The 13,567-nt window shown below is 38.3% G+C and overlaps 1 protein-coding gene across 1 annotated transcript; it reads left to right on the top strand.

Annotated features, from left to right (window-relative positions):
- The first annotated feature begins 9,100 nt into the window (after nt 1–9,100).
- On the top strand, nt 9,101–10,157 carry LOC115759171 (zinc finger protein 853). The gene has a single exon (XM_030700043.1). It carries the CDS (start codon nt 9,156–9,158, stop codon nt 10,059–10,061), a length of 906 nt encoding a protein of 301 aa, XP_030555903.1. The 5' UTR covers nt 9,101–9,155; the 3' UTR covers nt 10,062–10,157.
- The last annotated feature ends 3,410 nt before the right edge of the window (nt 10,158–13,567 follow it).

Below are 13,567 nucleotides of genomic sequence, written 5' to 3'. Positions count from 1 at the left end.
GATCACCAAACTTGACATATAGCTTCTAAAATAGAATATATATATGCATTTGATGTTGGAAGAAGACTATCCCCTAGTCGGGAGCTCCCGACTAGAACCTATTACTTGTTTATCTTTGTATACCTTTATTTCAGGACTCGTTCAACCGTTTAAAAGTCAGATCATGCTTTCTCTAGAATACCAACACTTATACATCGCTGTTACTCATATTTCGTTACATATGTACATCGCTTCAGTCATATTCTTAATTATTTATTACAATCTTTACATTACTTCCATTTCTTATATTGAGCTTACTTTATACAATATTATCAATCAAAGCTTGCTTGGACAGGCAAAGCGAGACCTTTTGTTATGAAACCGATCTGTTATCAGTTGAGGCTGCAATAACGTTTTTATATTGTATTTATATAATACTTTTTTATGTCATTTAACACAGTAGTCAGTTGCCATTTAGTATCGAGTAGTAGCCGACAACAAGAACACCATAACGAAAACGACCCGAATTGAAATAGAGAGAAGGTGCACATTGATACACAAATAAGTAAATAAAATGTAATTTTTTCAAATTATTGTAATAGAGCCCCTCCTCGCCGCACATCCCTCTAACTTTATACTTAACGTATCTTATAGACTAGATATGCACGATGATAGATATCGCATACTACTGTATATATATGTTAATATATGAATGTTACAGGGTATCTCCTAGGTGAGCTCATCCGATATGTGATGCTTCGCATATGGCTTAGGGCTATCAGGCTAAAGCAGCATAACTGATTAAATCGGAATTTAAGCTCAAGTGTTAATACCCTTTCACTTATAGAAAAGAGCATATTTGTTTTTTGGGTTTCTTTTTTTCCGACGTTATTTAATGATCGAAAGATCCGAGATCCGGAATACATACTCTTCTATACACCCGACAAGCAAAGTATTAAAATATTTGGAAAGAGGACTACTGACGAGTTCTTCTAAAGATCGATTTGAAAACATTTTGCCTACGCCAACTGGATGGGTGGCAAAGGCATAAGCTGATATTGGATTCGTACGTAGTCGGCTAAGCCTGACCGCAACATTCATGCTTGCCACATGTAAACCGTTTGAATGGACTTTAAAGTTTTAGAAATTTCGTAAGAGCTGTTGTTGTTGCCACGCCCCTCTAACTAGGGACAAGTGAGGCGCAAATGACCTGCTGCCTGGGCGTTAATTAAAGTCAATTTCAGCAAAAATTTTAATTCCGCAAAAACAAATACGAGCACTACCAACGAGCCAAAAAGGCCAACATGCAACAGAGACAACATTCTGCCATGTTTGCTGGCAGCTGGTTGATGAAAATGCGGGGCAAAATGCTGGGAAAAACTGGCAAAACTGGGTGGCGAACAGAAGCCATCAGCATTCAGTTGTGTTTGCGCAGCCGTGAGTAAAAAATTCAAAAACATAAACGGAAATTACCACAAAATAGAAACCACAGACCTTGTACACCCCTCGAACACACACACTCACTCACACACATACATATACACACAGGGCATGCATCCCACAGAGAAATTTTGTTGTTGTTGCTACGCCGCAATCTAACAGGACAATCTTTTGATTAACATTCTTGGCATTTTGGGGGGAAATTAGTTTTTATGTTTATTACCTGAGCCATTACATCGCATGGAAAATGAACTTGTTGAGAGCATTTTCTCCTGATACCCTGTAAACAGAAAAATGCAAGAAGAAGGGTGAGTTTCAAACTGATTAAAGATACTTGAGATAAGAGTTCAGGACTAGAGTCTGTTTAGGATGTGGAGAGTCAGTCCTTTAAGTCTTAAGGCCTATTTAGAAGAAATGTGTCCACAAGATTTTCTAAGGGTTGCGCCAGCCCATACCCGTTGTTCCTCTATTAGGCGGACACTCTTAAGTGATCACTCATTATTCGACAGTCGCTGTCCTCCCATGAGAGTTGTTACTATAATATGCATTTATAATTGCGTCGGTGAAATATATTTCTTATATATTTTCAGGCAATTCCACGCCAACTACACCTAATGTCAACAGAAGTGACTAAAGTACAATTTTAAATCAAACGATGAAATTTCTAACCAATTTTATGTATTGGAGGACTTTTCGACATCAGCCAGTTTTAGGATCAGGTGACCATAAATGTTGCTCAAAAAGTGTCTGGCACAGGGTATATGCTAGTCGACTAGCTCTCATTAGCTTCTGTTTTTTTCGTGCTTTTTCAGCTTTGATATGATATAACAAAGTCCAAAGTCCAAAGCTGCTGGCCGGTGAAAAGAAATGATCGCAATCAATACTTTCTGGAACGAAGCGGATGAGCTTAATTAATGCAAATGGTAGCCGCTCGTTGATTTTAATTTAGATTAGAGACTCTTATTATGTAAATGCTGGCAAATCGAAATGAGTCAACGAAATTCACAGAAATCCCGTTAAATTCCATTTAGCACCTGCAGCTCGTCCTGTCCGTTCGGTTCGTTCAATTAAGTAATTAAATTTCTGTGTCAAGTTTCGATTTAAATAAGAGCACCTGATACGGACCTTGTCGTTGTCATATGTTATACGAAATTAATAAATGTTGAGTTCATATTGCAATATAAGCTGACATTTTAATTAACTAATCAAAACCAACGTTTGCCTTATTTTCGCCCACATTCACAGGTTTATTTGTTCAGAGCGTACACATAAATTCAATTTTCATCTTTTCGGTAATCGCATTTGGCCATGAACGTTCCGGCTCCGGCTCCGGCTACGGTGCAGGCTCCGATTCTATGCTGAGGCTTGGCTGCGGGCATTTTGTTGCAGCTGCAGTTGGCATTTGTGCCTTCTAAGCCTGCCGAGCATTCCCCGAAGCTGCATCATGCTGCATGGCCATGGCCGTAAATCAGTGGGAATTATTTGTCACATGCACACAACTTATGCAAAGATAACGTATATTAATTTTGCACCTGGCCCAAATGTAACTAAGAGCTGCATCAAAAATGCCAGAGGCAATTTATTAGTTATGAATATTAGAAATATTCACATTTTCGCATTACATTTTAGCAATAATGCATTTTGCAATTGCCAACTAGATAGCTTTCAATTCTGGCTCCTAATTAAAATCAAATATCTAAACTCTCTTTATACAGCAGACGGACTTATTTTCGCCGAAAATTCACATTTATTGATATAATTATGTTTAGGGTCGGACTATCCAAATATTTTGAAAAGAACTGGTTAGAGTCCACGCAAAAATAATTGACATTTTCTTTAAATTTATTTATTGATGATAAGTTATAGAGTCAAACCTCGTGAACATCGCTTGAGTTTTGAGCGAGTTAGGGGGGTGGGAAATTTCGAACTATGTCTATATAGGATATATTGTTTTTAAAAAAGTGCTTCAATTGCAGTACTATATAAATTATTTAAATTTAAAAACAACCCTATTTGCGCATATTATGTTTCTTATCGAAATAAGCATGCATCATCAGTTTACAACATACGCAAACATATAATTTTTCTCGTTCATTGTTTTAAGTCGGGCTTAAGCGCAGCTACGATGCTGATGATAAGCAGCCTATTTTGCACCTGCAATGAAAGGAGCATCAACAAGAAATAAAACATAACTTGCATTAAAAGTATTGCCCATTTTGTTTATTGTGCTTTACAGCCCCTCGCTAGCCCGTCATCTATGCATGAACATATACATAATAAAAGGAACAAAGCGGAAATGCTTTCAAGTGTAATGATAAATGAACGCAAACTCTGAACATAAATCAACACGGTGGGAGTTGGGAGGTGGGATGGGCGTAGTTGAGGGCTCGGGTTGGGATCTCCAGATGCACCTCAGGCCGTGCTATGATGCTGCTGCTGATGGGTTAAGCCCAACTTCAGCGGCGAACTAACAACAAACAGGCTTGCTGCTGTCCAACCCAGCCCCGCCCTGCCTTCCTTGTCCGTACGCCCCTTTTGGATGATTTAAGCGCTGCTGCTCGACTCCAAATGTGTTGTGGGAAATATGCATAAAAGCAACACCGGTAAAATATACAAAAAAAAAAGATGAAGACTAACGAATTTTGTATATACATAAATGCACGCATATAGTACAATATTTTTAATTTTTCACATTTTTTTCAGCAAGTGCAAAAAATAAGAAATAATAAAAGTTCAGCGCGATGGCAGGCAACGACAAGCGAAAGGTGCAGCTGCCACGCCCACGCCCACGCCCACATACACACCCGCACACAGAGCCCGCAGAGAACTGGTGCCCTCCCAGCTAACCCCCCGCCTCGCCGCCCAGAGCCGCAGGCAATGTAAGGCACCCATGTGAGCCATTGCACACGTATTCACATTCACAGCCACATTCACATTCACATTCGCCGAGTCGCATCCGTTTCGGGTTGAAACATTTTTTTCGAAATTGCATTGTGAATAATGTAGTGTTAATTCTCGTGAGTGCCATGTTCCCTGTTTTATGGGTTTAATGCTTTTGTTTATTGGTCTGCTGTTGTATCAAGCGCGCGTACGAGTCCGAGTACTCAGGGACACACAGGGCTCAACTCATCTAGATCTGGTAGCCGGGCATCGGTGCCACCCTAAAGCGAACTGTTGTTTCTGACATTTGACAAGAAAATGCATTTCACTTGATATTTAGCCTTTAGTTATCGCAAGTTTTCCATGCACCACGCATTGCCATAAATAAAAGTTTCATTTCCTTTGATCCCATACATATTATTAATTGCCAAATAATAATAGCAAAGCAATGCCATAAATATTGATAGGAACTGACAGACAAATGCTAAAATTCTACCCTAATAGCGGCTCAACACGAAGGTTACTTTTGTAATGTCACAAGCTTTTGAAATATGCATTTGCTAACTTAGAAAGAATGGTATCCCTATTGTCAATCTGGATATATCAGCTTTCTAAATGTTGGAATATTTAGGAAAGCGAATACGTGGAACGAAGTATTCATTTCATTCTCAATAACTATTATAGATTTCGATAGATAACATTTCATAAGTTTTACACCTTTTAATTTGGTCATCAATAGGTAAAGAAACAATAAATTTAAAAATTAGCTGGAAGCTAATCGCACCAAACTTTTGCTCGTATAACCTTTGATACCGTTTTTCCGCCTTTGATACCCATTTTCCACTTTACATCCCCATTTCCCACCTTCGATTATCTATTATACATCAAGTGTGATACAAGACCTCAATGAATTTTTACAAAAATCTTTGCAAATGCGGCCTCATCTGCTCGAACCGTATGCAAAAGGTTTCATTTAACCATTTTCCACGCATTTTTCACAGTTGCAGGTGAAACCCCGCCATAGCAGGCTGTGCGTTAAAGGCCAATCACTCCTGATTGACACAGAAACAAACTTCCTTATCGCTATAAATGTTCTCGTCTACCATAAATGTAGATCATTTTGGATATGATTGGATTGCCAAAGAATGTAGGGTATACAATCTTCGTCGCCATGCCCATAACTATATTTTTCCTGGTTTTATTGATTAAAAGTGTTCAATTGTATCTTGTTCTGTATAAAGCAAAATGTATGGCATTGGCCGACACTTAAATTGATTTTTTATCGCCTTTCAACACGACAAATTTTTTGCTGTCATGCATAAATTACGAGCGAGTTACTAATGGACAATCAATAATTATGATTGACAATAGTATATATGTTCGTTTTTTGAATCCAATTCGCGTATCAATTAATTGATTTTTCAGCGCATTTCAGAAAATGTCACTCGCTCTTCATAAATACACGAGTTCACTTTGTTACATATCAAGTTATAATAACACAACAAAAAGGATGATTGATTATGCGTTCATTATGTATTTTTCTGTTGACCACTTAAACGCAAATTGTTTGCAATTGTGCCATCTGTAGTTTTAATTACAGTTCCAAAACATTTAATTTAAAGTTTGATTCGTGTTTGGAACAAATAAAAGATAAAAACTTTAACATATTCGAAAAGTTGTTCCATTCAATTCATTGTTTCGATTTGTTTTTTCAGTTAACCTAGTTATGTGCATGTCAAATTCTGATTGTAAATTTTTGCCAAAAGTATTTTCCACAACAATTTTACAATTTAGCCACACACACCCTGACAACAAATATATGAAAATAAAATTACAAATGTCAAACACAAGTTCATTAAGAAATTTTCTATTAAGTTTTTGCTCCATCATGTTCGATTGTTTGTTTTAGACATAACTAACAGGTAAGAGTGCACCAGCAGAGAGTGATTTACTTGAAGATACCCTGGAATGAAGTACTTATACGAACTATACTTTTTTTAGTATTACAAGTGTTTAGAATCAAAAATACAAAAGTAGTTTAGGCAAATAAACAATTAAATAAATATATGATAAATCAAAAATTAAAATCTGTTAGAAATATATTTGTTTAATACACTTTTAACTGGGTTAGCTGGATTACTTATAATCCCTAAGACTACCTCAACCATAAGTTATCGTTACTTAACGTTTTTTTATGGTTACAGGGTATTTAAAAGAAAAACACTTGTATACAGACATTTCAATTATTTTCCGGTACTTTTAGAAATTTTCCAAGTTATTTAAACTTATCATATTTAACAGCTCAATAATAATAAACACACAAGAACATGTGTATGTTGGCACACATATACATTTATATATATATATATATATATATATATATATATATATATAAACATATATGCATATGTGTATCAGTAAAGAAGCCATCCGAAACATATGGCAGATGTGCACGCAGGTTCGTCGGCTTGCCGAATAAACAATTTTAATAATTTCGTTTTATGAAAATTGCGCTCGGGTTAAATGGTTCGAGAAGAATGCGAGGAAGGAAAACTCGTAACTTTTTATGTTTTGTAAGCGTAACCAACGGACCTTTGCCTCCACCCCCTTCCGCATCCCTGCTGGGCAATTGTCATGTGAGTAATTTATCTGGGCTAAGGCACAACGAAAATTTGATGCTTTGTAAATGTGGGGGCGCATTCATTTTCAGGATTGAAATTCCTTTGATTTCGTACTCAACAATCTAATCAGGAAATTTCGTGCGCTGCAAATCTCTTTTAAATGAGCCACTAATTGCAAACTGTAGTATAATCATAGACGAACCAACTTACATCCCCTCTCCCCCTTCCAGCTACATTTGTAAACTAATCAAGAGGCGCGCTTTGTTTTAGACATACAGACGCATAGATAAGGGCGGGGTGGCAACATTTCCTCAGCTGAGAAGCAATTATCGCAGATGGGAAAAAGAGTTTTTGCGCTTGTTTTGCGGCAAGTTTTTTGGGCTAACTTTGGCTTTCCATTCGATCCATTCCACACTTTTCTAACCCTCTATCGCGTTCTGTTTGTGAAGCACGTTTATCAGTGGCTAAGTTTTTACTCCTGGCTTTGGCCTTCGCCTGCTCATTGTTAACTTTTCTGCCTTACTAATGGCTATCACAGAGATAAGTTCGACTACAAGCCAAAGTTTTATTTTGTAAGCAACGTTGTTAATCTGTCGAGTGTATAAGGATTGGAGGGGGAGCCACTTGATGTGTAGGAAGGGGGGGGGGGGGGGGCGGTGTAGTGGGTAGGACGAGTGCTTTTAAAAAGTTATCAACAAGCGTTCAGCCAAAGATACGAGTGTTCTGTTAAGACTTTTACTCACACACATGTTACTGAACACACTCACACACACTCACACATGCTCACACACATTTACATAGTGCTAATCAAGTGCAGCTGCGTGCGTAATTTGTCGGTTTGATTTGCTGGCAACTTGTGGCATGTGCCACCTGCGTACTCTTTGACTTTGTGCCTTTTGCTTAATCATCAGATGTGTGAGATTAACTAATTTCTGCACTTTGCTACCAGAGATTAAAGATAAAAGCTCTTAATGATCTAACATTTTGATTAACGCTCAGGGAGTCACTTTTTTATCATTATTATTAGTATTATTATTTACACTACTGATATCCATATAATAATTATTTATTTTCTTAGTGACCTTTCCTTTTTTTAAGTTTGAATTATTTAAATTAAAAATATTATTATTGTTATTTTTAATATTATTATTTTTGTCATCATAATTACTTATTGATATCATATGTTTTATTATTTTATCATAATTTTAATTTATTTTATCAATATTATTTTTATTAAAGTGTCATGTATTGCATTTACTTCTATAGCCTTCGGTTATGACAGTTCTGTAGCCATATTATCTCCCAACTAATTGTTAGGATAAAAATACAAGTTAAATAAACTAAACTAGGGAAAAGGAATATTCCAATTGTTTTTAAAATTATCCCTAGAGCTATAATTCGACACAAGATTCTTCCACTCATTGTGCTAATTAGACTTAGTAATAATTACATCTAATTATGGCCAGTAAACAGATGTAATCTATCTGAATTATAATTCAGCTTTTAGTGTTTATTAAACAGAAATATATTGTTGCAAATATTCAAAAATTGTTAAAATCAGTTGAAATTTAACAGCAATTTTTAGATTTATATAATTCGAATTTAGTACAGCTTTAAAATAAAATTTTAATCAGCAGTTGAAATGCAAAATTTATGTATTTTCGCTGCTCGTTCAGAAATTGTCTGACAGTGCCCGGAAATATACATATATTTATAGGTGTGTGAGTGTGTGTGTGTGTGTGTGTGTGTAAGTGGGCTGGCAGGTGAATAGACAGCTATATTGTGTATGATGAGATTATTTGAATTACCTTTGCAATCAAATTGACACCACATAGACGTAACGTTACGGACCATGCGGACTGACAGGGACAGACAGTTGGACAGGCAGGAAACAGACAACGCCAAGCAAATGCGATGTATGCAATTGCAGGAGCAGCGTGACAGAGGCTCTCCGAGGGGTGCGGAGAAGAGCAGCAGGAACTCAAGGATGTCGACTGATGGGCATGCCCAAGTGGCAGTCAAGACTTTATACATTATCCATATAGAGGCATAAGCAGTGTCTGCAATAATAATTTAAATGAAATTCTCACTAATGCTCGAAACACACATTTCATGAGCAGCTGCTCGGGGCTTAGAGTAGGCTGTTAATGAGAGTAGCAAAAGGGGATTGGGCAACAACATTAGACATTTACAAAAGTTATAAGATATTGGCAGAAACAAGTACAAAAGTACAAAATGTCGGAGCTAAAATTTGAGTACAAGTGCAGCCAGTTTGAGGTGGAGGACACCGAAAACCTTTTTGGGCAAATGAATTTGCAGCCTCAGGAGGAGCAGCATGTGGCCGAGTCCAAGGAGAATTTGGATGACGATGACGAGAAGACGCTGAAGCAACAGCAATTGGAACAGGATCTTGAGCAGCTGCAACGTCGCCAGAGCATTGTGTACGACAATGCCCAGAAGCAAGTGGCTGTACTCGAGAATTTGCTGAAGACCGTTGACTCCGACTGGCAGAAGGAGGTGCCAACGGGCGCTGTTACGCAGCAAGACCCCGCGCCGCAGGCCTACCGCTTTAAGGACATCTACGAGCACAAGAAACAGCAGCTCCTGCGCCAGCGGCTCGAGCAGGAGCGTGCCCAGCGCCAGTTCCGCAGCCGTCCCATGCCCAACTTCGGCCAAGTCCATCAGCAGCTGGCCAACAAGCAGGTCGTACATCACATCACCTGTGCGGTCACACCAAATGTCCTAAAAACGTCGCGCAACATGCTGCTAAAGCGACGCCAGAAGGTCGAGCAGCTGTTGCAGGAACGCGAGCAGGAGCGGCTGCAGCAGCAGAAGCTGCGCCCCAAGACCAAGCCGGTGCCCAAGTTCATTGCAGCCCCACTGAAGCCAGCCAATGGTCAATCCTCGCAGTTTCAGCTGGAGGTCAAACCCTTCCGCCTATCCACGGAGCTGCGCGCCGAGCAGCGCAAGATATTCAATTCAAAGTCGCATCTGATGCAGGAAACCCGACGCCGGGAGCAGGCGGAACAGCGCAAACGTCTCGAGCACGAGGAGTTCAAAAAGCAGCGCCAACTGGCCACATTCCGAGCCCGACCCAATCCGTTCAAATTCCAATTCGACCAAGTTGCTCGCCAACAGTAGTCTCTCCAGATTGTTTATTGTTACGTTCAATTTTTTTGGTTCCTTTTTGCTTACCAAAAATTGGTTTTGTTTTTCCTTATGAGCTGAGTTTATTTTAGTTATTGTTAATAAATTTTACTGCAAGACTACAACAACACGCATCTGCTTCTACTTTAGGTAATTATAGCTGAAATATTTTGATATATAGTCAAAATAGAGTATTCTCTTTACTAAAACAATTTCTGTTCATAAAATATTACTGTCTTTGGAAAAAAAAATATTTGTTTTAAAAATTGAACAGATTCAAATAAATGCGTTTGTTGAAAAAAGTTGGCTTGCAAGCAATACGCGTAGCTATTGAAGAAGGGGCTGTGTAAGGGTTTTTAGAAAAAACATTGGAAACATCCAAAAATATAGTCATGATTAATAAGAGAAGCATTGGTTCATACGTATGCAAAACCAGGTTCGGAAGCCACTCTTGGAATATCATGATATATATTTAAACGCAATCTGCAAACATAACTCTGATGGATAATTGAACCCTTTCGCTTCCTTTTCTTCTTGTGTATGCACATTTTAGCTTTTTTTGCTGGGGACCTTCTTTAATTTCAATAATCATTCACACACATGTGTGCACACATTCAATTTGTTCATTTAAAATAGCTCAGGTCGGGGCTCTATCAATCAAACGCTTGCCATCCAGTCACCCATTCCCCCCTTTACTGACGACGACACCCTCCCACCGCCAAACGAATGCCGCCCACGTGTTTCAGCACAAACAATTTGTTGTAAGTGTATCAATTGATGCGCCCCGCATTCGCAAATATGTATGTATGCGTTTGGCCTGTATGCGCGCGTGTGGGTGTGTGTGTGTGTGTGCACGTCACATAATCAAAAGCACAAATACTAAAACAAGCACTCAAACTGTCAAAGCAATGATTGATAGTGTTGACATTCGCTTTTTGGCTTCAAAACGCCAAGCAGCGAGCTCGGGAGTTTTTGTGCATTGAATTCTGTTAATGGGACGTTTGTCGATTCCATACAGAAACCTCTCAGCTCCACTCCCCTCACCTCAACTCGTTTCACCTGCCTTTCAGGTGTGGGCGAATGATGAATTGCACTGCATGTGTTTATATCGAGGTTGAGTGAAATTTGTATTTATTGCAAATTTGCTGACTAAGTTTAAAGGTGAGTTTCCATTTAAAGTCAATAATTTAATGCGAAAATGTAGCAGAAAAAGGCTTGTAAATGTTTTTTCTTCAATCTGTTTACGCAGCCGATGAAATATGCAATGTCATGATACATTTTATCCAACTATTTTTTATAAAAAAATAGTTAAAGCATAAAAACATAATTTTCACATTAAATTAAAATTGAAGTATAACTAATTAAAATAAAAGTAGGTATTTTTCTCTGAAAATTGAATTAAACAAATTTGATTTATTTGCTATTCAAAGTTTACAAAAAAAAAATGCAAGTCAACCCAAGCAGTTAATCATTTTTTTACCAGGTTTCAAAATCAATTCTTAGTAAGTTTTGAAATAAAAACTAAATTTTTATATATAAATTGAACAAATTTGTTTATTTTTAAATGGTTACCCAAAATTAATAATTGTATCTTATATTTATTAATTGAAATTAAAGCTCGCATCTTGAAATGCGTTATTTAAAAGAGATGGAAATAAATTTATCGCATGCAGCTCAAAAATAAATGTTAAATCAACATTTTCAGCTTCCCCGCTAACGGTTATCTTTGAAACTGTGCTAACGGTTAACGGTATAACAGTTTACTTTGCCTCTGTTGTCAATAGATGGCGGACTGTTTTAACAGACTGTTAACCTTACAGAGTAAAGGCTGAGTATTAGCTGCATTAAATTGGAATAAAAGCAAATGAATATAATATATATATCTATATATAAACGTAATTGATAAAGTTAGCTTTGATAATTTATGAAGTTCTTTTCAAATCTTTGGATATAGAAACCAATTCATATGCTAATTATATAGATAATACTCGATTTAAAACTGTAATAATATTGAAGCTAAGTGTTAATATCGAAATATAAAAAAATGTTTGAAGAGAGCTACAGGGAGCTGAAGCTTATCATGGAACAATGTTCTAAATTTGATATGCTTGTCTGCGTGTGTGGCTGAGGGTGAGCTGGGGTTTTGAAGGGGCGTGTGCATGATTTTACGTTTGGTTTTTATGCGTGGGTTGTGGGTTAAATAAGACGCTTGCTGGATGCAAACAATGGACGGGTGTTAAAAAGACAAGGGTTTTGGTGGGGAGATGGATTTGGCTGGGCTACGGGGCGGATGCGTGTTGACGAGTCGCCGGCAATCTACCGAGTTTCGCTGGCTTTTTGTTTGCGGCTTGGCACAGTGGAATTTAATAACGTGCTGATGCATGCAAAATAACGCATAAAAACGTAAAAATGCACACGCAAAAAAAGGGGCAAACAAATTACAACACCACACACAAACACGCACAGGCAAACAGAGAGATACAACCACAACAACACACACACAGAACGCGTCTGCGAACCGAGACTGCTCCAGTAGCTGCAGTAAAACAATTTTCGCAGTCAATTTTCCTTTATGAGCGGAAAATATCTCGCTGTGAAAATATGATACGCATATTGGCAGCCATCAGCCGAAGGCAACAACCCGCACGCCCAACCCAACCCCACAATCCACAGCTCTTGACGCTCGAATATGCAAAAAATTTGTGTACCACTTTAATTGAAACGGCAAATACTGAGTTAAATCAATCGAAAACAAAATAAAACACAAATTTCAATCAGATAGTCAAAAAAAAGGAGAAAATGAGAAAAACAAAGTGGAAATAAAAAAGTGCTAAAAAGTTCTCGAATTGCGACATAAAACGGCAACAAAAACTGAAGGTAGGACGAAGGCAACGCATTTGCTGCATAAAGTCAAAGTCATTAAAAAGTAATGTCATTCCGTCAACCAGACAGCCAGCCACGCCCACATCTACAATTGCCTTAAAGGGGTTGGGGGGTCTAAGAGCCTGTCTCAACTCCTTCACTGGCAGGCGCTCCATTAATGATGGATGATGAATACTCGAGTCTTGAGTCCTGAGTGGCGACTCGACTGGCGGCTGTTGCGCACCGAAAAATGATTTGATGAAAACATTTGAAATTTTTATCGGGTGCAAATTTATGCAGAACTGTTGATGTCATCGCCGTTGCCCCTGTCCTCGCCCTTGCCCAAGCCTGCGTTGGCCACAGAAAAATGATGACGATGCGAGTGACGTTGAAATATGAAGCGACATTACCTACTCCCAAAGGCGGTCGGAGCAGCAGCAACAGCAGCTCCCAAGCTCCTAGAGCTGAAACTAGGGGCTGCAATGATTGGCTTTTTTCTTGAGCGTGCCCCCCTCTATTAGGGCTGTGGCATTTTCTGTTGGGCGCAACGAAGCGCGTCTGTTAACTGGGCTTGGCCTTAGTCGATAAGACGTTTTTTTGTTGTTTGTGGGGAGGGCTTAATTTTTATTAACATTAGA

The sequence above is a fragment of the Drosophila novamexicana genome, unplaced genomic scaffold, assembly GCF_003285875.2.
Source record: "Drosophila novamexicana strain 15010-1031.04,08,12 unplaced genomic scaffold, DnovRS2.1 tig00000193-arrow-pilon, whole genome shotgun sequence".
In the NCBI taxonomy this organism is placed as follows: domain Eukaryota; kingdom Metazoa; phylum Arthropoda; class Insecta; order Diptera; family Drosophilidae; genus Drosophila; species Drosophila novamexicana.
Note: the sequence above shows the minus strand (reverse complement) of the source record. Positions and strands in the feature narration are given on the sequence as shown.